Source organism: Tamandua tetradactyla, chromosome 8 (assembly GCF_023851605.1).
Source record: "Tamandua tetradactyla isolate mTamTet1 chromosome 8, mTamTet1.pri, whole genome shotgun sequence".
NCBI lineage: Eukaryota > Metazoa > Chordata > Mammalia > Pilosa > Myrmecophagidae > Tamandua > Tamandua tetradactyla.
In genome coordinates this window covers 67,925,637-67,949,768 of record NC_135334.1, presented here as the reverse complement: position 1 = coordinate 67,949,768, position 24,132 = coordinate 67,925,637, and the positions used below count along the sequence as shown (strand labels likewise).

Below are 24,132 nucleotides of genomic sequence, written 5' to 3'. Positions count from 1 at the left end.
GAGCTGGATACAATGTTCTGTGAGGCAGAAGAGAGGGGAAATTGAGGTCCTTGGGGCTTTCTAACTTTGTGTCTCCAGGCCCTGGAGTTTCATTAGTTGTTTCTTGAGCCACAGAAGGCTCAGAGCCAAGCCCTGACTCTTGCTAATGATCTTCCCGCTGCCCCAGGAGAACCTCCCAGCACCCGGTGAGGGCTTCTTTTCCTCCCTCTCCTGCCTCCCGTGCAGTCCGGAGCATGCATAGCAGGCCTGGGGCCCAGGTAGGGGCTGCAGCAGAGGTAATGGCTCAGGCCAGAGTCCTCTCTATAGCCTTGGGCAGCTTCTTGCCCCTCTCTGGACCTCAGTCTTCCCATCTGTGTAGTGGGGTGACAACCCCTACTTGCATTTACCTGGAAGCAGAGCAGAGGTGGTCAGGGCAGTGGCAGGCCTGGGAATTTACTTAGAAAGAACGCAGAGTTGATTAAAAAAAAAAATGAGGCAAGGAGGTGGGGGGAAAGAAACCACCAGTTCTGAGCACTTGCTGGGTTCCAGACTCTAGGCCGGGCTCTGGGGCCCTGGATTTGATTGCTGCCTCCCTCACTTTGTCTTCTGCCAGCAACTTCCCATAGTATCACCTCCAAAGAGTGTTGTAAGGGTTAGGGGCAGTCAGTGAGTGGCCTGCCTCATGCCTGGTACCCGGCAGGCTCCATTAGTGGTGGAAGTGCCTCTCACCATGCTTAGTATTTTCATACTCTTGGTTTTGAAAGTCTCACTAGGGAGTACTTCCCTCTGCCAACATTCCTGTTGATGGTAAGAGGCATATAAACAAACGCATCCTTCATGAGCGTGGGGGTTGGGACACCGCCTTTGGCTGATGTCTGTGTACACAGACAGGACCCTGGGATTTATATCCACTGATCTGTCTCTGGAGCCTCATCCTGGGTGCCTGGGTGCACACCCCTCAGGCTGGGGGTGGTTTGTCCAAAGCGCTGCCTACGGCCCCAGTGAAGCTCAGCCCCACCTGGTACCATGCGCTGGCGGGACCCACTGGCCACCGCTGCAGTGCAGGATCTTCCCTTCCCTGGCCGTCTCTTGCTGACCTGGTTGCCTCCATTTGTCCTTGGTGGGTGCTCCCTGACAGCTCGCAGGACGCCTGTTCAGCAGCTGCTGGTGGCCTTCCAGGCTAGGGCCCAAAACTCTGTTCTCTCTGTGGCCCCACGTGCACTCATGTTAGCCCCAGCACTTTGCCCATGTGCCTATTCTCCCGCCAGACTGGGAGCCTCTCGAGGGCCAGCTTGGGGCCAGGCACAGAGCAGTCCATATTGATAAAGAACTCATTTTTTTGGAAACAGACAGGCCTGGGTTTGAATCCTGGCTTTCCATTTTCTAGCTGTGTAATCCTGGAAAAGTCACTTTACCTCTCTGAGCCTTAGTTTTCTCATTAGTAAAATGGGAATGAGTAATAGGAATCCACTCCAGGGTTGTGGTGAGAATTAGACGAGATGATCTGTGGCTGTCACAGGCATGGTGCCTGGCATTTCCAAGATGCTCCATAAAGAGTAGATATTATTAGACTCCCAATCAGCATCTATTAATTTGTTTATTCAGTCAGCACACGCTTATTAAGCACCTTCTCTGGGCTAGGCTCTGGGATCGATGCTGTGTGTTTAGCAGTGACCAGTACTTCTGTGTCCCTGTCCTCAGAGAATTGATGTTCCAGTGATAGTGACAGTTATTGAGCACAGTGTCACAGTTATTGGATTGTAGTTGGGGTAGGCGTCTCAGAGCATAAGTGCCAGGTGCCATGTGACCAGTGGACAGGGGTCCGGGCCTAGTCTGAAGAGTCAGGGAGGACTTCCTGGGGGAGGAAAATAGACCCTAAAGATCCTAAAGTGGGAGTAGCTGGATAAAGAGGAGGAAGGAGAACAGGTGTAGAGTTCCTCACAAAGAAAGAGCCTGGGGGAGCAGGGGGGCAGGGGGTGGGAGCTGGGGTGGGGGAAGCTCAGTGAATCTTAGAATGATAGAGCTGGGGAGAACCTAGGGAAGCCTCCAATCAATGTAGAAATGGGGAAACCGAGGCCCAGAGGTGAGATGGATTCCCTCCAGGTACCACATTCATTCATGGCAGAGATGGGAATTGACCTCTTACTCCTTCCCGTTTTTTGCTTGTTTGTTTGTTTTTAAATATTTTTATGGAGAGATCTTCATGCACATACAGCCCACACAGCGTACGCAACCAGTGGCTCACAAGATGATCACATAGTTGTATATTCGGCACCACCATCAGCTCCCTTCCATTTTGACTCCCTGGAGACCCGCACCCCCATTTCCTCCCGAAGCCATGTGTGACCCTTAATGTGTCTTCATCCTGTCCCCTCCCGCACTCGCTCCAGGTCATTCCAGACTGGAAGGAGCAGGAGTGGGACCCTGAGAAGCCCAATGCCTACGCAGGCATCTTTCACTTCCACTTCTGGCGCTTTGGGGAGTGGGTGGACGTGGTCATCGACGACCGGCTGCCCACCGTCAACAACCAGCTCATCTACTGTCACTCCAACTCCCGCAATGAATTCTGGTGTGCCCTAGTGGAGAAGGCCTATGCCAAGTAGGTGCCGCGGCGGGCAGGCCGGTGGCCGGGCTGGGGCGGCACAGCTGATGGGCTCCTGCATGCACGTTCCTTTACAGGGTTCCCAGGCACGGAGGGGAGAGGGGCCGGTGCAGAGACAGTGTGCTCAGAGCCTGACACCAAGGCATGGCCAGCTGAGCCCCTGCTGGGCAGGGGGGAGGCCAGGATTGAAGGTCCTCCAAGTGCCTGGTGTCAAACCCTCACCAACAACCCATGAGGAGATAAACAGTTAGTCCCATTTATAATGAGGAGCCTGAGGTTAAGGTGCATGGGTATCCAGGGAGCCGAGCCAGGCCTGCATTTGGGTCTATGGTTCTTTCCCAAAGATCCCAGCTGGCGCCCCCCCAGAAGACGTCTTTTTTACTAGAAAGGGTTTTGGAAACTCTGAGCTCTGGCCTCGTGTAGAGGGTGGGCCCCAGATCGCTGGGCTCCCCCTTGTCCATCCATCTATGTGGCCATCTGTCCTGTTGTCCACCCATTCTTTCTTTGCTCACCAGTGTCAGTGCCCAGGACCGAGTCTGGCACAGAATGAACACAAGCGAAAGCTTGCTGACCTGTGGAAGTCTGCAGGGCAGTGTCATGCCAGGGCCCCTGCAGGCCTGTGACAGGCTTGGGGCAGGAGGGCCTGTGGGCCAGAGCCAGCTCAGCCAGCTCTCTGGGAGCCACACTCCATGCCTCCTCCCAGAACCACTTGCCAATCTCCTTGGAAAATGTGTGCACCTGTGCGTGCATGCATGCATGAAAGAAAAAGGAGAAACTAAAAACTCCAACATCTAAAACAAACCCAAGAAAACATAATGTCGGGAGGTTCCATTTTGAACCCTAAGAAAGCAAAGCCTGCCCCCTGGTGGTTCCTGAATCTTCCTGGTCCTCGGCGCAGGTCCCTTGTCCACCGTTCCAGGACAGCGTCCTCGGGTGGGCTTGCTTGTTTTCTGCATTCATTTGTTTTTTAAATTATAAAATGGATACATGTCTGTTATTTAGAAATAACAGTGTATGTCAGAGAATGAAGAAGACTATGAAGAAGATAACGAAAATCTGCTATACTCCTGCGTATTCTTCCAGTGCCCTGGGTCCCTCCACCCCAGTCTTGCACCATCTGAGTTAACTGGGTTCCTGGGCTCCAGGAACCAGCATTGCCATGGTCTGCTCAAGGCCTTGCCCTGCTCTGACCCCATTCCCTCCCTTGGCTGTCTGTGCCCCTCTCCCATCCCTCCATGACTGCCAATTCTTTGAGGTATCTTTTTGTTCAGAACTGACCTTGCAAAATCCGTGTTGCAGCTTTGTGGGCATATATATTTAATTTATGTAAATAATATTGGGTGATATATCCCATTCTGCCTCTCACTTTTGGCATTGACACTATATGTCTTTAAGGCCCCAAACCCTTTTCCTACACATTTAAATAAGAATCCACAGCCATGTTCCTAGTGCCTCATATGCTACACATAATAGATGCTTATAAATATTTTTTAGTTAATTAACATATACACTGTAGACATACTTGGAATCTTATTATTGCTTTTTAAAATATAACAATCAAGCCCTGGCATTTTCCTAGCCATAAGAGAATTCTTTGACAGTGCTTTTTTTAGTGGCTGCTTAATGTTCCACAGGATAGAGATGTAGTATTTTTTTTTTAAAAAAAACTCAATTCCCCATTGTTAGATATTTAGGTTACTTCTGGTGTTACATTATTATAAATATTGCCATTCATCCAGAATTTATGTGTCGAAAAGATCTATGTACTTTTAGTGCTTTTCAGAAGAATTTCTAGATTGTTGGACAGCTATTTTTTTGAAGACAGGCCATTAGGGGTGAGAAGAATTTGAGTGATAAAATGGTGTGATTCATTGGGACAGTTGTTGGGGGGGACCCGGGTTCTAATGTTGGCTCTGCTGCAGCCAGCTGTGTGACCTTGAGCAGTGTGCTTGACCTCTCTGAGTTTCAAAAATCTCCACTATAAAGTGAAGGATCTAGACCAGCTGGGGGAACCTGAACTGGGACTTCTTTCCCCGTTCCCCAGGCTGGCAGGCTGTTACCAGGCTCTGGATGGAGGCAACACGGCAGACGCATTGGTGGACTTCACCGGGGGCGTTTCTGAGCCCATCGACCTGATCGAGGGAGACTGCGCTAATGATGAGGCCAAGAGGAATCAGCTCTTTGAGCGCGTGTTGAAGGTGCACAGCCGGGGAGGTCTCATCAGTGCCTCTATTAAGGTGAGAACACAGAGTCAGGCCCCAGAGTTGGCCTCTCCCCTTAACTGGCCCTGATTCGGATGAGCATTAGCTGCGGTGTCCCAGGCTGAGCCCAGGCACAGGTCAGCTCATAAATCCAGCCTCAGCTGCATGGAGAAAGGGGTGCAGTTGGAGGGTACAACCCCCTCCTCTAGGCAGCACAAGCCATGGTCCCCCTGCCCTAAAGTCCCTATGCTATGAAATACCTTCCCAACAGTGTCCAGCCAGTGTCCCCCCTTTCCACCCACCTTGTATTGGGGTGATGCGTGTCTGTTTATCTGAGGGTCCCTGAGCCGGGGATTGCAGCATTGAAAGTCATGGGGCAACCGGAAGAGGGGAGGGAGCGGCTATGTATTTTTTATGTATTTGTTTCCTTTCTTGGTTGCAATAAGGTTATTTGAGTGGCTACTAAATTGCATTTAAGAGCCTGCTGACATGGAGCTGGGGTCCTCGTGAGGGTCTTCTTTTTTTCTTTTTTATTAATTAATGGAAAAAAAGAAATTAACCCAACATTTAGAAATCATACCATTCTACATATGCAATCAGTAATTCTTAACATCATCACATAGATGCATGATCATTGTTTCTTAGTACATTTGCATCGGTTTAGAAGAACTAGCAACACAACAGAAAAAGATATAGAATGTTAATATAGAGAAAAGAAATAAAAGTAATAATAATAGTAAAAAAAAAAAACCTATAGCTCAGATGCGGCTTCATTCAGTGTTTTAACATGATTACTTTACAATTAGGTATTATTGTGCTGTCCATTTTTGAGTTTGTGTATCTAGTCCTGTTGCACAGTCTGTATGTGAGGGTCTTCTTATTTCATTAATTGTCCAGTTTTGAGATGAGAAAGTTGGTGCTAAGTGAAGGCAGAATTTTGAACCCAGACCTGGTGGACCCAGTGGCATGCTGGTAAATTGGCTCTCCAGGGGAAAAAAAAGACATAGGTAGCATTTGCTCATTTCTGTGGTATAGATACTTACAACATGATTGATTTCAAGCTACCAACCTTTTAAATAGCAGCTCCTAAAATTCCTGGATATTTAACAATCAGCCGAGCCAGTACAAGTCAGCTCTAGCACTTGTTGGGCTGACCCCACTGCAGGTAGCTCCCTTTACCCTACACTGCTGCCCCATTACTACAGGGCAGTAATGGGTCGTGAGCACCTAATCATAGAGGAACAAGATCTCACCTTGGTGTGGGGCTGCAGTGCCAGCCCTGACCTCCAGGAGGTGCAAGAACACGCATCCCATTGGTTCTGGGTTCCAGTCCACTCTCCCTCTCTGAGCCCCTGTGTCGTCCCACAGGCCGTGACAGCTGCCGACATGGAGGCCCGCCTGGCATGTGGCCTGGTGAAGGGCCATGCGTATGCTGTCACCGACGTGCGCAAGGTGCGCCTGGGCCATGGCCTGCTGGCCTTCTTCAAGTCAGAGAAGCTGGACATGATTCGCCTGCGCAACCCCTGGGGCGAGCGGGAGTGGAACGGGCCCTGGAGTGACACGTGAGGCTGGGGAGCCGGGCAGGTGATGCCAGGTCGGGGGTGGGCTTCCTGGAGGAGGTAGCACTGGGGCTGAGCCTTGGATGATTTGCAGGGGAGGGTGACATTAGGAAGAGAGAAGAAAGGAATCAGTGTTTGGGATGGTGAACTCAGGAGCCATGGTCTGGAGGTGGGAACGAGCTTGATTCCCGTAGAGGACATGGAGACCAACCTGGCCCGGGAGTAGGGGAGGAAAGCAAGAGGGAGGCCCTGAGGGGTGAGTGAATGGCAGTGACACTGGTCGCTTACGGCGCCAGGTGAGGCCGGGTAGGGAGCGAAGCCCAGGTCCCCAGTGAAGGAGCCCCCTGGCCTGCAGCTTTGCTCCCAGACCTCTAGTGCCCTGGCATGGTGGTGACCCACAGTTACCTGGGGAAATGGGCAGGCAGCGCTTCTCTGAGAGGGACTGGGCATGGCCCCACACACCCACAGATGTTAGTTAGCCTTGCTGGGGTCCCTCCTCTGATGCCCCACCTCCCCCGGCCTTTACACCAGCTCAGAGGAGTGGAAGAAAGTGAGCAAGAGTGAGCGGGAGAAGATGGGTGTGACTGTGCAGGACGATGGCGAGTTCTGGTGAGTGTGCTGGTGCCGCCCGCATCCTGGGTGGGTGGGGGGCCTCCTGTAGGCCTGGCAGTGCAGCCCAGGAGGCAAGATGGCCTGCCTGGCAGGGAGCACTAGACTGGAGTCAGGAACAAGGACTCAAGCAAATGCCCCATCACCAACTTGCTGGGTGGTGTCACACAAACTCTCTGTAAAGTGAATTGGGCAATAATGGACCCTTCCACCCCCATGGCTCTCTGCCCGCCCGAGGGGGCCCTGGGCTGCTCTGACACCCAGGGCAAGTCCTTGGCAAGTCAGCCAGGATGCCCGCAGGTGGGGAGTTAACAGGAGGGCAGCGGGCGTGATGGGTTGTAATGCCAGGCACGATGCCAGTGGGTAGGGAGGGGGAAGAGGAAGAGGAGGAGGCCTCGCGGAGGCACCACCTACTGAGCCTAGACTTGGGGTGCAGAGTAGCCCCTGGATAGGCAAGGAGAGAGACCCAGCTCAGACCCCTCCCGTGTGCAGGATGACATTCGAGGACATGTGCCGGTACTTCACCGACATCATCAAGTGCCGCCTGATCAATACGTCCTACCTGAGCATCCATAAGACCTGGGAGGAGGCCCGGCTGCACGGCGCCTGGACGCAGCACGAGGACCCGCAGCTAAACCGCAGCGGGGGCTGCGTCAACCACAAGGACACCTTCTTCCAGAACCCGCAGGTGGGTGTTTGTGAAGTCTCCAGCCGGGCGCCCTGCAGAACCACGGGGGTCCTCTCCACTGTCCTGCCATGGATTCCTGCGTGACCCTGGGCCCATCCCTGCCCTTCCTGGGGCCTCAGTGCACCCACCTGTACAGTGAGGGTTGGATGGGCACCTGAGTCCCCTCTTTGGTCCTGTAGCTCCCAACCCATGACATGCCAATGGTAAAAATGAGGAAACTGAGGCTCCAAGGGACGAACGAATATCTTGTCCAGAGTTGCAGGGACATTTAGAGGCCAAGCCAATGACTCAATTCCTCCCTTCCACGGCAGCACAACATTGCCTTTTCCTGGGGAATTGGGCCAGACTGTGACCCTTGGCAACTGCTCCATCCTTATCTTACTTCCCTAAGGCTACTGTAGCAAAGTACCACAAAATGGGTGCCTTAAAACAGCTGGAATTTATTATCTCAGCTCTGGAGGCTGGAGGTCTGAATCAGGATATCTGCAGGGCCATGCTTCCTCTGAAGTTCGTGGGGTGCTGGCAGTGGCTGGCCAGAAATCCATGGCATACCTAAGTCCCTCTCATTCTGTGTCCAAATTTCCCCTCTTTAAAAGGACCAGCTTATCGATTAGAGCCCACTCAGTGTGGTCTTATCTTTAATAACATCTTCTAAGAGGCTATTTCCAAATAGTGTCACATTCATAAGACCAGAGGTTAGGATATGAACATGTCTTTTGGGGGGACATAGTTCAATCCACAGTGGTCCTCTACCCAAATGGGGACAGCTGCTTAATGTGCCTTTATTGAGCACCATCTGTGTACTGGGCTCAGAGCTGACATCCACTATCTCATTGAATCCTCAGAACTCTCATGCAGCATAGGAATTGTTAGGCTCTTCTTCCAGATGAAGGAGACCAAGGCTCAGAGAGATAATGTGACTTGCCTGAGCTCACACAGCTAGGAAGTAGCTGAGCTAGAGCCGGATCTTAAAGCACCGACTTCTGGGAGCCAGGGAGCCCATCCTTATCATGGTCTCACTGAGTGTTTCTGTTTCTGGGCCATTCCCGCAGTACATCTTTGATGTCAAGAAGCCTGAAGATGAGGTGCTGATCTGCATCCAGCAGCGGCCAAAGCGTTCCACCCGTCGGGAGGGCAAGGGCGAGAACCTGGCCATTGGCTTTGACATCTACAAGGTGAGGCCTGCTGGGCCCCTGCTGGGAGAAGAGTGAGGGAGCTGGAGTGGGGCTACCCAGGCCCGGGAGAGCATCTTCTAGAACGTCCTGGTCACCGACACCACCCAGCTGTCCCTGACGCACAAGGCTGATACTGTGGGGCTGCTGCAGCAGGGGCCCTGTGTGCAGCATCAGCAGACAGCCCTACCTGCCTGGGACTGGCTTCTTTGGTAGCTCTCAGCCTGATTTCTTTCTGCCCCAAACCTTGCAGGCCTGGGCTGTTTGGGGATAAGGACAGGGAAGATTGTGTGGCCAAGACAGGCCCTGGGAGGTCCTGGAGGTCAGATGGACTCCTGTCCCCTCCTCCACTGAGGCCCGGCAGCCCCCGGAAGTCCCATTGGAGGCCCTGCTGGCCACAAGAAGGAGGGAGGGGTCTCTGGACAGAGGCAGGTGGGCTCTCCGCTGGCCTGCAACCCCAGGCCTCTGCATCTTGTAACGCTTCTTGGGTGATGATGGCCTGGCATGGGGGGACACCACTGGCCTGTCAGGCCCCAAGAGTGCGGTGAAATCACATGGAGGATATAGACTTCTGGTCCACATGAGTCACTTGCCCTTGATGCACTCGGTCATGTCACATACATTCATTGTGTTCTCACATGCAGTGACACTTTGTTGTGACTTTGAGATGCCGTGACCTTCACTCATGTGACTATAGCACTTGTTTTGGGTTTTGTCCAGTGTGACAAGACAGCTGGCGATGTCGTTTCATGGGTGCATGCTGTGACTCGTGGTTCTCTTCTGACTCTTGGGGCCCTGTGGACATTGCCACCAGCGGGATTCCTAGTGCCCTTTGATTGATTGATTGGTTGATTGATTGGTGATTATGTTTTCTTGGCGTGCGTGGTCCAGGAATCAAACCCAGGTCTCTGGCATGGAAGCGAGCCTTGTACCACTGAACCACCCATGCACCCAACCTTTTTATTTTTAAACAACTTTATTGAGATATAATTCACCTACCGTACAATTCACCCATTTAAAGGGTACAATTCAGTGGCTTTTAGTATATTCACAGGACTGTGCAACCATCACCACGGTCAATTTTAGAACATTTTCATCATCCCCAAAAGAATCCCTGATGCTCAGCTGCCACGGCCCAATCCCCCAGCCACGCCCGTCCCACCTCTGGGCAACCACTCATCTACTCTCCCCCACATAGACTGGCCTATTCTGGACATTTCCTATAAATGGATGCCATCGCCCTTTGCGTGGTGGCGCGGGGCGGGGGGACGGGCGGGTGGCCGGGGGGTGGCCCCGTGCAGCCCAGCCCCGTCCGCGCCCTGCAGGTGGAGGAGAACCGCCAGTATCGCATGCACAGCCTGCAGCACAAGGCCGCCAGCTCCATCTACATCAACTCGCGCAGCGTCTTCCTGCGGACCGACCAGCCCGAGGGTCGCTACGTCATCATCCCCACCACCTTCGAGGCGGGCCACAAGGGCGAGTTCCTGCTCCGCGTCTTCACCGACGTGCCCTCCGACTGCCGGTGCGGGGTGGGGCCGCGGTGGCTCGGGGTCGGGCTCGGTGGTGGTGGGGGGGGGGGTGTGGCACAGCGCACACAGCGCAGGCGCGGCCGGCCGGGCAGCCAGAACCCCGAGATGTTCCGCTCGGGCCGCGGAGCCCCCAGCCTCCCTGGGCTGACGCCAGTGCCCGCCCTGCCCCTCTCCCTTCCCCTGCCCCCCTCCCGCAGCCTCCCTTGACCAGCACTAGGAATGTGTGGATGCAGCACCTCACAGTTTATAAAGCAGCTCTCCTTCCATCTGCTTTCATCTTTCCACACCCCTGAGCCGAAGGCCTGGCTACTCCATTTTACATACGAATGAGAATTTGGGATTGAGGTTTGGGGAGTGACCCAAGGTCATGCAGCTAGTGGTGAAGTCGGACTGGGCCACCTAGCCTGTCTGATTCCAGGGCTCCATCTGTTCCTTATAATCCCCTGCCCCATGGGTGGGTGGCTGTGGGGTTCAAAAGACTACTTCGCTAGTAGTGGGTTTTACTGAAACTATCCCTGTGGGTTCTGCACTGCCTTCCCCACCTTGGCAGGCAGCCCAGAAGGACAGGGTGGGCCCTGCGTGCAGCCCAGACCTGGGAGGCAGCTTGTGTGGTGGAGTCACATGGGCCTGGGTCCCGCCAGCCCAGCTCCACTGCTTTCCAGCCATAGGGGCAAGTTCCTAAACGTGGGTGAGCCTGATGCTTCCTGATCTGTAAAATGAGCAAAGCAGTTACCTATCTCCCAGGCCATGTGAGGGTTGGAAACAATACCTTTAACACCCCAGCAGAGGGCTTGGCACCTAGTAGATGCTCAGTAAATTGCTTTTCTCTTTGGGGAGAACCGGGCACTCTTGGGTAGGTGTAGAGTAGCAGGAAGCCCGTGGGGGTTGGATGCTTGGGGACTGCCCAGAACAATTTGTCCAGGCCGAGAGAGTCTGGATGAAGAGTGCTCCTCTTCCCTCCCCACTCCTTGAACCCCTTCCTCACCTTCTTCATCACTTCCCGTCTCCTCTCTCCTTCCTGGTACCAGGGAGCTGCGCCTGGATGAGCCTCCCCGCTCCTGCTGGAGCTCCCTCTGCGGCTACCCCCAGCTGGTGACACAGGTGCACGTCCTGGGGGCTGCCGGCCTCAAGGACTCCCCAACAGGTGAGCTTGCCCTGGCCCAGCCCCTGGAAAGCCCCTGACCCTCCCCCGCCAGGCAGGTGCCCCCCCCACCCTCTTCCCTAGTCAGAAGACATTCAGCCATCTAGAGTTTTTCTGTGCTTGCTCATTTATTCAACAAATCTTTCCCGATGTTCACACCAGGCCCCTCCCTGGGCTAATGCTGGGCATCTAGAGAGGAACAGGCTCTGCCCTGCTCTCAGTGAGGAAGTCAGGTGCAGGAGCAGATCTCTGGGAGGGAGCATTCAGGGAAGGCTTCCTGGAGGAGTAGGTCTCTTCTGGCCTGAGGAGATATTAGCCTGGTGAAGTGGGAAAGGTGGGAAGGGTGCCCTGGGCAGAGGGAACAGCATGGGGAAAGGTCTGGGGGCCAGAGACTACCAGGGATGCCCCCTCCTACGGGTCTGCTTGTCTCTGGAAATTAGGTGACACTGACATAGGTGAGGCTCTGGTCTCCCCTTCTGAATAGCTGAGCCCAGGGGGCACCTTTCACCTCCAAACATCTGTCCCATCTGGGCCCTGCTCCAGCCCCTATGCTCACCCCGTCTCGCACCCCCTCTCTCCAGGGGCTAACTCTTATGTGATCATCAAGTGTGAGGGGGACAAAGTCCGCTCAGCCATACAGAAAGCCACCTCGACACCTGGGTACGACGTGAAAGGCATCTTTTACCGCAAGAAGCCGGGCCAGCCCATCACTGTCCAGGTGAGCCTACCTGTCTGAGGGCCCCTCCTGGGCCTCCAGCCTCAGGCTTCCCTGTTTAAAGAGGCAGGGCCCAGGGTGAAAGAGCCTTTGACAGGGAGCCTGGAACCCCAACTTCTGGTTCTCACTCTGCCCCTGACCACAGAGATTTATCACCTTGCAGTTCTGGAGCCTAGAAGTCTGAAATCAGAGTGTCAGCAGGGCCGTGCTTCCTCTGAAACCTGTAGAGAAGAATCTTTCCTTTCCTCCTGGCTTCTGGTGTTGGCTGGCAGCCAGCATTCCTTGGTTTGTGGCAGCGTCACATCCGCCAGCTCCCTGTGTCCCTGCCGGTCTCCTCTCCTCTTCTCCTAAGCGCCAGCCGTACTGAACCAGGGCCCACGCTAATCCCGTTTGGCCTCATCATGACCAGTAATTCAGAGACCCACTTCCAAGTCATGCCACAAGCACAGGACCAAGGGTTAGGACTTGGACATATTTTGGGGGGCACATTCAACTCATAGCACCGTCTGTAGGGTGGGTGAGTGGGATTAGCCCAGCTCTGGAATGGTTCAGACCCGGCAGTTTTAGTCTCTGGCCCAGAGACAGTGGTCTCTCTGCTGACCTTGCCCTACACGCCCCACAGCTGTGGTGGCTGTTCCTCAAATTACCCCTAAGTGGGCCCACCTGAGATGGTGTGTGTTGTGGCTGTTCCCTAAGAGCCTCGAGCAGGGGATTCCAAGGCCAGCATCCTTGGGCGTGGGGCTTCCTTCCTCTCTCGGGCCAAGGCGTTTGGTGGACGATGATTCTGAGTTCATTAGCAGGAAGCCCTCCGTTTCCCAGGCCCAGGCCAACATCTCCCCAGGTGAGAAACCATCTGTAAACAAACACTTGGGTACTCTGGGAGAACCATTGTAGATTTTCCAAGTTTTCTTAGCACTGGGTCCCACTAGATCAAATCACAGTTCTATAGATGTTGGGGCTGGAAGGATCTTACGTGAGCAGTGGAGCTCACGGGGAACTAGGGCAGGGGGGCTTATTGTGAGACCAGGGTCACCCAAGGTCAAGAGTGGAGTTGATAACAGATCCATTAACCTTCTACCTGAAAGGGAGCTTTGAGGCCATCTTCCCACTTGATAGATGGGAAACTGAGGCTCCAGAAGGGGCCTGGCCTTGCTCAGGTTTCACGGTGAAGCAGAAGCAATCCAGGGCTCCTTTTCTGCAGCCGTTCAATGCCCTGTCCATCCCCCCGCCCACCTGCAGGCATGTACTCTTGGTCCCCTCCCCTGGCACCTGTCCCAGGATTGTGAGGCGGCCCCTCTCACAACCCTCTGTTTCTTCCCAGATCTGGAACCACCGTGTCCTGAAAGACGAGTTCCTGGGCCAGGTGCACCTGAAGGCTGACCCAGATAACCTCCAGGCCCTGCACACCCTCCACCTCCGGGACCGCGGCCGCCGCCAGCCCAGCGACCTGCCCGGCACCGTGGCTGTGCGCGTCCTCAGCAGCGCCTCCCTCACGGCCGTGTAACACCTGCCTGCGTGGCTTCTGCCGTTCTCGCCACCATTGCATGTCCCCGCCAGGCCAGGCACTAGCCCGGTGCCAGGACACTGGGTTTCCTCAGCTTTCCACTGACTTGCTGGGTGACCTCAGGACGTCTCTGCTCCTCTCTGGGCCTCAGCGTCCCAAGAACCCCAAAGCATTCCCTCCTCGTGGAGGACTCTTCTTGCCTGAGATTTACAATAGCCTGCTGAGGGACTCTTATCCACTGAAGACATTTCTCCAAGGCCCTGCTGTGTACCGACCGAGTGCCAAGATGTCACTTGTTTACACGCAAGCTGCCATGTCCCCAAGCCCCATTCTTGCCCATCATGTCCCAGGCCCACCCCAGTTCCCCCGCTGGTTTTCTAGCTACCTTGAAAGGACTCCTGGCTCCTACCGCATTCCTGCTCAGGCTGAAATTCAGACAGTGTCCGGGTGGCATTGGTTTGTTTTCTGAACCCACCCACTCACCTGTCCATTCATTCCACAGAGATTTGCCAAATGAATCAGTGATGCCCACGAGGCCTCAGGTGGAGCTGGGCCCTGCCCCCAGCAGCTCTGGGAGACCCAGGCATCCGCCTGGGACCGTGCCTCTTCTCTCCGGTCGTCCGAAAGGGAGACGCCTACAGGGGCTGCAGCTGCCTTCTCATGCCAGGACTGATTTCATTTCCAGCTTCTGGTTTAGGGCCCTGGGGAGGCGATGGCAGTGGTGACCAGGAAGGGCGACTCCTGCCATCACTGCCCTGATGTCCGAGGGGGTGGTCCAGTTTGATGGGCTGGGGGCCAGGCAGGTGGAGGGGATGGGGAACTGGGGTGGGGGGGCACGGGCTCCTGCTCCCAGGCCCCCTCTGCTGCTAGATCCTGGATTTTCCTGGGAGAAGGGACCCTGGGTGGGGTGAGGGCGGTCTTCAGGCCTGCTGGGTTAGGTCACCCTTTGGGGTTGGCACTAGAATGATAAATCCATCATTAAGCCAGAGGCCCCTCTGCCAACATTCCCCCCAAAACACATCCCAAAGAGGTCACAGCCCTCTTCTTACTGCCTGGACCAAAACGTTCCTTCAGTCCTCAAAGTTTTGTATTCTTTCTCTTTTAAAATCTCAATTTTAAAAAGGGTTTTTTCAAAACCGTGAAAGCCTGAATCCCTTTATTCTTCTTGGACTCCTGTTCTTCGGGTCTTCTGAGTGTATTTTGATTCCACTTGAGGAGGGAATCTGGGAGAACTCCGGAGGCAGGGGAAGGAGAGGGTGTCCTGTATTTGGGTGTCGTGCAGGCTGCCACTAACGGTGTTCTTAGAGACTTCTCGTTGAGTGTTAGAGCCCTGACTGGCTTAGGGTCTCTTCTGTGCCCTCCTTGGGCTTCCAAACCAGGTGAAACAAATGAAAAAGTGCAATTGGTTCAAGAATGCAAAGCCCTGTGGCTTTTCTAGGAAAACATGTTGGGAATCTGAGTTTTCAACTCTGTATCTCACTGTTTTGGTCCAGTGTGCTGGCTGGAGGAGCTGGGTTCTTGGACTTGCCTCTTTGCTCCGAGGCCAATTCTACCCCTTTGTCCTGCCCTGGGCCACGTAAGGGACCAAGAGCTGAAAAACAGGGAGAAGAGGATTCCGTCTTGCAACCTGGGACTTCCACTCAAAAACTGAGCCCAGATCCAGGACTCGGTGTGTGACCAGGAGCAAGTCACTCAAACCTCCTGTGCCTCGATTTCCCCCTTCTGCAAAGTGGGGCCAATGATTCTTGTTTGTCAAGCACTCTTATTAACAAGTGCTGAATAAGGGCAAAACAATATCCCTTTCTCTATGTATATCTGTACTTGTACCAGTATATACACATTCATGTAATCACCACTTCTCAATGTCTATTTCAAATGAAGAATTCTGATTAGGAAGGGGAGAGGTAAGGGCCAGGTGAGCCGGGTGAGGGTCCCTGAGGCTCACATATGAGATCTTGGCTCAGCCGTGTCCACCTGGGCTACAAAGGCAAACCAGGACCCACTGGCAGAGTGTGTGGGCTCCAGCCTGGTGGCTGGGTGCCACCCCATACACAGAGCCGGTTTGGCACCTCTGCTTTTGTTCCCTGCCCCTCTGAGTGGGCCAGGCTGGTTCCTGGCTGCTGAGGAGATCCCTGGTCCCCAAAGGCCCCAGGGACTGGGCAGGTGATAATGTAGTTCTTTCAGGCTGGGACTGGAGGGTGGGTGGCGAAAGCTACTCCTCTGTTAGCCAGATGCACCCTTCAGCTCATGGGGACCCTGGAGTCTCCATTTCAAGTGGGGATGGGGTCTCCAGCCCATACCTCTCCTACCCAGGCTTCACCGAAAGGTAGGGTGGGAGATTTGTTCTATTCTTGGAATAAATATTACTGCAATCCCAGAAATACTCTCCTGTGTCATCTGTTCTTATGGGGGGAAGGGATGACAGAGGGAATACTTGCAGGCCAGGGTGACGGTTCTCTGGCCAGGGAGGACTTGGGAGTCACTTTGGACCCTTCTGCCTGCCAGTGCATCAGGGAGCTGAGGTCATTGGAATCCTTCCTTCCTTCAGGCCATCTGTGTGGACTGGCATTGTGCTGAGCTCAGATCTAGGCCTGGGGGATGCAGAGACCCAGACACAGCTTCCGCTCTGGAGCTGTCTGCAGACTGGCAGGGAGGCAGACACAAAGGCTCTGGTCATGACACACGTTGCGCAGGAGATAATCAGTAGATTGGTGAGGGGGTGTTGGGGGCGCCTGGTCTTTCAGGCAAGGGAGGGAGGGCCTAAGCCCTGAGCTGATGGATGAACTGGAGGCAAGTGTGTGCGTTTGTGTGTGTGTGTGTGTGTGTGTGTGTGTGTGTGCGCGCGCACGCTGGGGGAGGGGGTGTGGAAAGAGAAGGATTTGGGGGTGGGTGCTGGTGGATGTGGGGAGACCAGAGCAGGCTGTGGAGGGAGCCCTGGCGGATGCTGGCAGCTTGAGCTAGGAAGTTGGGGGTGTTGGGTGAGGAGAAACGGGATACATTCAGGAAGCAGAGCATATAGGACTCCATGCTAGATTGGGCTGATGGGGAAGGGAGGATGAGGGCAAAATAAGTGAGCCAGGATGACCTCAGTGTGGTACCTTTATGCAGCGGGTGTGAAGAGATGGTAGCTGTTGTCATGATGTTTGGAGACCACCCCCACTCCCCACCTCCTACCACTCTGCCCCCATCCCTGGGATTGTGCTCAGACCTGTATCCTGTGCTTGTCCCTGCAGCTTGCTGGCCATGGCCTTGGGAACAAGCATGTCCCCCTCTTGGTCTCATTTTCCCCATCCGGGCAGGGCTGGCCCCACTTGCCTCACCCAGCTGGCAAAGGTTAGGACATGAGGTGATGGTGGAGGGGTAGGTTCTAAGTAGGACCAGCAGGTGGAAGTCCACTCCAGAGCAACTCCTGTCAGGGGTTTTCAGGGTTGTCTGGTCAGAGAGAACTGGCCCCAGCAGAGGCTGAGCCTCAGGCCAACATGCTCCGCTCTGGCTGCCTGGGGCACCCTGCTCTCTGAGGGACAGTAGCCTCCTGGTCTCCAGCTGCCACTGCTGACTCCTGGGGCCTCGAGCACCCTGCCCCTGGGCTGCAGCTGCTTTGCTCCACTGTGAGGTGGAACCTCATGGCGCCCCCTCCCCACCCTGCCTAAGGAGAATATTATCCTGGCATTTTAAGGATGAGGAATAGAAGGCTCAGAGAGGTTGGGCTTGCCTAAGTCAGACAGCCAGAAATAGGCCAAGCTGACTCCAAAGCTCACGCCTTTCTACCACTATCAAAGCATGGCCAGGCCGGGGGTGGGGTGGGTTGGGGCAAGTTGTCACGTAATGGCCAGTGAAGAGCCAGACCTGTTACCTGACCCCACCTCCATTCCCAGCACCCCACTGCCCACCTGCAGCCCAGGTACAGAGGCTGGGTGCCTTGCCTTGCTCCATGGGATCGCAGTTGGGATGTTGTGCCTGTGACCAGCAGGTGGCGCTGCTGGGCCTCCAACCCCTTTCTGGGCTGCGGCAGGAGGTCCCTTTCTTGCAGACACATCCCCATTACAGAGCCTGGGGGTACTAGAGTGTGTCCCTCTACCTGGCCTAGGGCTGTCCCTGGAGAGGACTGAGTGGGGACAGCTTCCAGGTGTGGTTGTAGGCAAAGGGCGGTAATGAGAAAGTGCTGGGTCTCAGTAAGGAGGCCTCCACGTTACTGTCTTTGCCAGTGCTAATAACAAACGCTAATTGTGTAGTCCCCCCTTCTTTTTTTTTTTAAAAGTTATGTATTTAAAAATTTTTATTGTAATAACACATATGCAACCTAAATGGTCCATTGCAACCACTTTCAATTGTACAATTTTAAAATATTTTTATTAGATTCTATTCCAACGTATGGATGATTTCAATGTGCTTCCTTAATTCACTCTGTTAAGGCATCTGGGTTGGCTTCAGGTTTTAAATAATATTAGAAATGCTGTGTGGAGCAACCAGCTAGAAACAGATTTAAAATATATAAATCTTAAGAAAAATTCATAGAAAGGACCATGTCATAAAGTTTTTATAATTTTTGAATTTCAACTAATGTGGGCTTTTAGAAATGTTGTGTACATTTATTTATTAACCTCTGTATATATGAATACCCATTTCCAAGTGTTCATAATTGTGGGTATGATAATTAAAAGTACAGGCTTCTATTTAATAAGAAAAATAATCCAATACTTCATTACTTCATCAAACTTTGGTTATTTAAATGCTAAGACATGCAAATAATTTTTATGTTTTGTGGTCTGATCATACATTTATTTCATAAACCATATCCATATAGTCTTTGTCAAATTTCCTACTAGCATTTTTTGTTTATTCACGAAGATTTATATGTTTCATTTTATAACCTATTTCAGAAGAATATTAACTCTGGGTCTATGTGGCTCAAACATCTTTTTCATTTTATGTTTTTGGTACAAAATTTTTTTCTCAGAGCTTTAATAGACTTTATTTTAGGGTAGCTTTAGATTTACAGAAAATTATGCAGAATATACAGAGTTCCCATTTCCCCCCGCAACAGTTTCCTCTATTAAAAACATTTTGCATTAGTGTGATACATTTGTTACAATTGATGAACCAATATTGATACATTATTTGTAACTAAAGTCTAGTTGACAGTAAAGTTTACTCTTTCTGCTACACAGTTCTATGGGTTTTGACAAATATAATGTCATGTATCCAGCATTACAATGTCACACAGAACAGTTTCACTGCCCTATAATGTCCTGCATGCCACCTACCCATCCTGGACCACCTCTCTCTGAGCTCCTGAAAACCACTGCTGTTTTTACTATCTCTACAGTTTTTCCTTTTCCAGGATGTCATATAATTGGAATCATACATATGTAACTTTTCCAGACTGGCTTTTTTCCGTTTGTAATATGCATTTAAGATTCTTCCATGTCTTTTTGTAGCTTGATAGCTTTTTTTTTTTCTTAATCGAGGAATACTACTACATTGTATGGTTGTACCACAGTTTGTTTAGCCGTTCATATTGAAGGACATTTTGGTTGCTTCCATCTTGGGGCAATTATGAATAAAGGTGCCATAAATATTCATGTGCGACTTTTATGTGGACATAAGTTTTCAACTCATTCGAGTAAATATCCTCTCTCCCTTCCCTTCCCTTATAAATCACATATTTCCCTTTAATTTGTATGTGTCCCTGTTACATGCAGGGTTGCTCCAAGTCAGCTCCTTTGGCAAAGTCTCCTGGGTGATTACACGACAGCACGTACCCACTCCCAGAACAGGTTGGGGGGTATTATTTGATTTGAGGAGCTTTCGGGATACCCATCTGAGGGCAGTCCTTGGCAAGTGGGTCTGGGGCAGGGATTTAAAGGGAGAGACGCGTGCACAGGGAGGGGGGAGAAGGGGCCAAAATACGGGGTCTTGCTCAGCACCCTACCTTCTGCCATGTCCTGCCTGATCATTTTCCTCTCAGTCTCAAGCAGCCATTTAACAGAAGAGAAAAAACAGGCTCAGAGAAGGACAGAGGCTGAGATGCCAACAAATCAGTGACCATGTCAGGATCAGAATGCGGCTTCCAGCCCAGGTTGAGTGGGAGCAGGTGGTGTTAGTGCATACTTCAGGAGGTCACTGAGGCCAGGACGGTGGCCCCTGGTCCAGGTCACATGCTGGTCAGCACCCAGGTAGAGAGAGCCCCCGTGTCCCTGTTTCCTCGCGGGCCAGCGGGTGCTCACACAGAGCCCTGGACAGCCTCTGGAAGTTCTGGTCCCAGCACAGCCCGCCCCCAAGCTGATGTCATGGGTCCCAGGCCTCGGAGGGCCCCCCTTTGGCTCCGCCTCCTGGGAGAAGGCTCTGGACTGGAGAGGAGAGAGCGGGCAGTGCTGGCAGGACAGCTGCCCTGGACAGGAGAGAAGGGGAGACACTGAAAGGGAGACGGAGATGCAGAGACACATGGAGACCCAGCAAGACAGAGAGACATCCAGTGAGACAGTGAAAAACTGAAAGACCTGGAGAGACATCCAGAGAGAACCTGGGAGCAAGAAAGAAGAAGGGAAGAAGGTGTCTGCAGATTGGCCTGAACTCATGACCCCAGCTTCCTGAGCCCTGCACGCAGGTGGCAGCTGAAAGGGTGCGGCGGGGGCCCAGGTAAGGATGAACTGCCCTCTGCCCTGGGCACTGGGAGTAAGGTTTGCTCAGACCCTGCAGCAGCAGAAAGATGCAGGGGTCCGGCTGCTGCTGGATTCCGTGCCCCGCAGCCATTTGTTCCCAAGCTTCCTGCCGCACTTGGTGGTGGTGTGTGTGTGTGTTGGGGGCGGGGATTGAAAATGTCCTGAGCCTGGAAGGATGGCAGTTAGGACCCTGGAGAAGGAAGAAACAAGGAACATGTAAAACCAGGCACGGCACATAAATACAGATCGGTGTCTCCTGTTGTCAATTTGAAATGCAGTTAACTTATGCACAGTTTAGTTCATATTTTTAGAAAAAAAAAATGTCTTGTAGCTTTTTCCTTCTGTATGGCCCTTAAAATTATACGCCCTCACTGCCCTCCTAACCCTTGCAGCCCTGGCTCTGTCATGAAATCATCGGTTCTGACCCCAGCTGTGGCAGCTCCTGCTGGGGCCGATGCCAGCACCACAGCCGGGCGCTTCAGACACATCTCCCCACGGCAGCTGCCCGCGGGCCCTGCTGCACTCACCTCCCTGCCAGGTGCCCAGGCAGGGGGCAGGCCTCTGGAAGGATTGTGTCCCTGCTGTGTCCCGGAGTTCCAGAGCAGGGGTCAGGGCTCAGGTGTCAGCAGTTCCATAGGCAGAAGATCAAATGCCCCAGAGCCTCTGAATGGGCCCTGGTGAAAAATTGATGCTCCTCTCGGGGGGGGGGGCGGGGGGGGGGGCGGAGGGGCCCCGAGCCAGGGTCCACGGCCATCTGCCTTTGACGGCCACTCTCAGCCCCACAGGACTCTGGTCCTGGTCTGGTGCTGGACGAGGCTGGCGAGGCAGAGATGACTCGGACCCACCCAGACAACATAGCACATCAAAGCAGAGCTAGGATAGAGGGAAATGCAGGATAGAGGGAAATGCAGGGGCTCCTGGCAGCTGTGGGTGATCTGGGAGGGCTTCCAGGGCAGGTTCCATCTGAGCTGAGTCATGAGATATAGATGGTATTCATTGGTCAGAATTCCAGGCAGAGGGGATGGTGTATGCAAAGGCCAGGAGGTATGAAAAGAGCTAGCATATTTCAGGAACGAGGAGTTGCTAAGGATGGCCCAAGGGCAGGGGTGGGGAAGAAAGGAAGCAGTAAGAGGCAAGACAGACAGCAGCAGGGACCAGATCGTGCAGAGCCTTAGAAGGGGCCAGGGCTCTCCGGTTAGCTCATCTGGACAGCCCACACTCCTGGAGTCCAGAACAGGAACAAGGCCTTGCAATTCTTTATGGTTTGGTGCAGTGCCAGGACACATCTAAGACTATGGAGGGCTGATAATTAAAACATATTGGTAGAGTCCCTTGAGGATCTGAAGGGGGAAAATATAATATACAGAACCAGGTAAACTCTCCCATCTGAGAAACCCCGGGTACCCTCCCAGCCAGTGGAAAATAGTCCAAGCTCTAGATTTTGAGGCTTGCTGTTATGAAACTTATTACTGTAGGGGAGAAGCTAAGACTTCTCATGAGGAGGCATAAGAGTTGCTTCCAGGAAGCCTCTTTGTTGCTAGATGTGGCCTTTTTCTCCCTAAACCCAACTCTGCAAGGAAACTTGTTACACTGCCTGCTATGCGGGACAAGCCACTCAGGGGTGAGAGTTTCCCTGACAACGTGGGGCGTGACTCCCGAGGATGAATCTGGCCCTGGCACTGTGGGATCGACAATGCCTTCTTGACCAAAAGGGGGAAGAGAAATGTAATAAAACAACATCAGTGGCCAAGAGAGATCAAATGGAGTTGAGCGGCTATCCTGGAGGCTACTCTTATGCAAGCTTCAGTTCCAGTTAGATAAAACTCAGTTCCATGGTTTGCTAAACCCCACTCAACAGCACTCCTGTTGACTCTTAAGAACACCTAGGGCTCGAACTGAGACTCGGTAAAGGTTTCATGCACTAGGCTTGCCTTCCTGGAACATATAATCCCCAGAGGGGTCCTAGGTCAGATAAATCCTGAAACTCGGAGGGACCAGCCTCTCCAGGATTATCAATTAATTATACCCTCCATCCTTCAGTGTGGACACCCCTTCTCAACATGAAAAATTGAGAACAGACATTCCCCAAAGATCCCTATAGAATGGGAGAAGGATTAGAGGAGAAGGAGGAGGTTAAGAGAGAAAATGAGGTTTAAGAAATGAATATAACTGCTGAATCACTACATTAATATTCCTTCTAGGCTCTAGTGTTTTGGAGCAGCTAGAAGGAAAAATATGAGATGATGAAATGGTAGCTCATGAAAAACACTGGGATCCTTTCTGTAACTACGTGTTGAAGGGTGTTTTGAAAATTACTGCTTTTTACTTTCTTTGTTCTGTATATATGTTATATTTTATAATAAAAAATGTTAAAGTAAAAAAGAGGCTGGGGGTCTTAGGCTCTCCACCCTGAGGGCAGTGGGGACTCTGGAAGGGTTTTAGGCAGGGTGTGCCCTGAGCAGGTCATGCTCAGACCATGAGCTTCCCCCCAAGCCAGGCTGCCCTACTCCTGGGGCAGCTCTGAGCTGGAAGTCTGGAAACCAAGCCTTAGGCCTGAATTTGCTGCACCTTGCTGTGTGACCTTGAACAAGTCTCAGTCCTTCTCTGGGCCCCTTTGCTTACATGTCCAGGTCAGGGGCTGGACTTGCTACTTGCTAGGAGTCTTCTGGGAGTCTCTGAATGACAGAGACCGAGAGAAAGGCTCAGCTGCTCTAGGCAATGGAGCTGGTGACAGGGGCCAAGGTTCAGTCTGTGGCCAGAGGGAGAGGAGCCAGGGAAGGTTCCCCAGAAGGAAGGGGCTTTGGGAGGAGCCCAGGTGATCCCAGGCTGGCTTAAGGCTGCCATGGCTGGGCTGTCTGGTAGGGCCTGCTCAAAGGTTTATTACGATCTCTCCTTCTGCAGAATTGTGTTAGCCAAGTGGGAGCAGAAACACCTGACACAGAACAATGGTGATTCTCCAGCAGGTGAGTGCTTCTCCCACCTCCATGCCTCTTCATCTGACTTACCTCCCAGAGCTGTAGACTCTCAGAGCCCGAAATAACCTGTGCCCATTCCATACTCTCTCATCTATATCTTAACGGTGGGATATTCTCCTCAAGCTTTTCTTTTCACAAACTCCCCCATCCCCACCCCAATGCTTCGAAACTCAGCTGCAAAGCTTTCCCTAACTCTCCCAGGCCCAGTAGGGAAACTGCTTCCTCTGATGGGCTTGCTGAGGCTTCCCTTTTCACTGCACTTATAACACTGGGTAGAAATTATTTATTTACATGCATCACTGAATCCCCAGGCATTCCTGGCAGGGGAACAGCATGTGCAAAGGCCCAAATGGGGGAAAGTCCTGATGGAAAGGAGAAGGAGGTTGGCAAAGCTACTGAGGAGCCCTGAGCCTGATTGACTTTGAGAGTCTCGAGGTGCCGTGAGTGAGCCAGAGCTTTCCCAGCTGAGTCTTCCAGCCCCTCTCCCTACCCAGAGCCACAAACAGCCCCTGACCCTCAGCCCTTCCCCGTGATCAGCCTGAGTCTCTAATGAGCTCCTTGTCTCCAGAGCAAGAGCCAGGAATGTGGGCTCTGAGCCAGGTCTACCCAGCACTGGAGCCTCGGGCTTGTGAGGGTGGGGCCAAGGCAGCTCAGCCAGTAACTGCCCATCTTCCAGGGCCCTCAGAGGCCAGTGGGGCAGCTGTGTGTGTGTGTGTGTGCGCGCGCACGCGTGTGTGTATGTGCGTGTGTATGTGTGCATGTGTGTGTGTGTGTACAGGATCAGGACAGTATTTCA

General features: G+C 52.9%; 2 protein-coding genes across 9 annotated transcripts in view; both read left to right on the top strand.

Annotated features, from left to right (window-relative positions):
- CAPN5 (calpain 5) overlaps positions 1-16,080 on the top strand; it is a 70,417-nt gene extending 54,337 nt beyond the window's left edge. Inside the window, exons 4-13 of one of the 2 annotated variants that reach the window (XM_077113513.1) lie at positions 2,370-2,578; positions 4,626-4,818; positions 6,151-6,344; positions 6,873-6,950; positions 7,443-7,638; positions 8,691-8,813; positions 10,136-10,332; positions 11,368-11,483; positions 12,062-12,198; positions 13,517-16,080. In XM_077113513.1, the coding sequence (XP_076969628.1) occupies positions 2,370-2,578; positions 4,626-4,818; positions 6,151-6,344; positions 6,873-6,950; positions 7,443-7,638; positions 8,691-8,813; positions 10,136-10,332; positions 11,368-11,483; positions 12,062-12,198; positions 13,517-13,699 (1,626 nt within the window). In that variant the 3' untranslated portion in view covers positions 13,700-16,080. The remainder of the gene's footprint in view (positions 1-2,369; positions 2,579-4,625; positions 4,819-6,150; positions 6,345-6,872; positions 6,951-7,442; positions 7,639-8,690; positions 8,814-10,135; positions 10,333-11,367; positions 11,484-12,061; positions 12,199-13,516) is intronic. The other variant, XM_077113512.1, reaches the window with a different exon arrangement.
- A 3,948-nt stretch (positions 16,081-20,028) lies between these two features.
- The window catches only part of MYO7A (myosin VIIA), an 85,462-nt gene continuing 81,358 nt past the window's right edge, over positions 20,029-24,132 (top strand). For all 7 annotated transcript variants that reach the window (XM_077113501.1, XM_077113500.1, XM_077113498.1 and 4 more), the window contains exons 1-2: positions 20,029-20,338; positions 23,263-23,324. In XM_077113501.1, the coding sequence (XP_076969616.1) occupies positions 23,307-23,324 (18 nt within the window). In that variant the 5' untranslated portion in view covers positions 20,029-20,338; positions 23,263-23,306. The remainder of the gene's footprint in view (positions 20,339-23,262; positions 23,325-24,132) is intronic.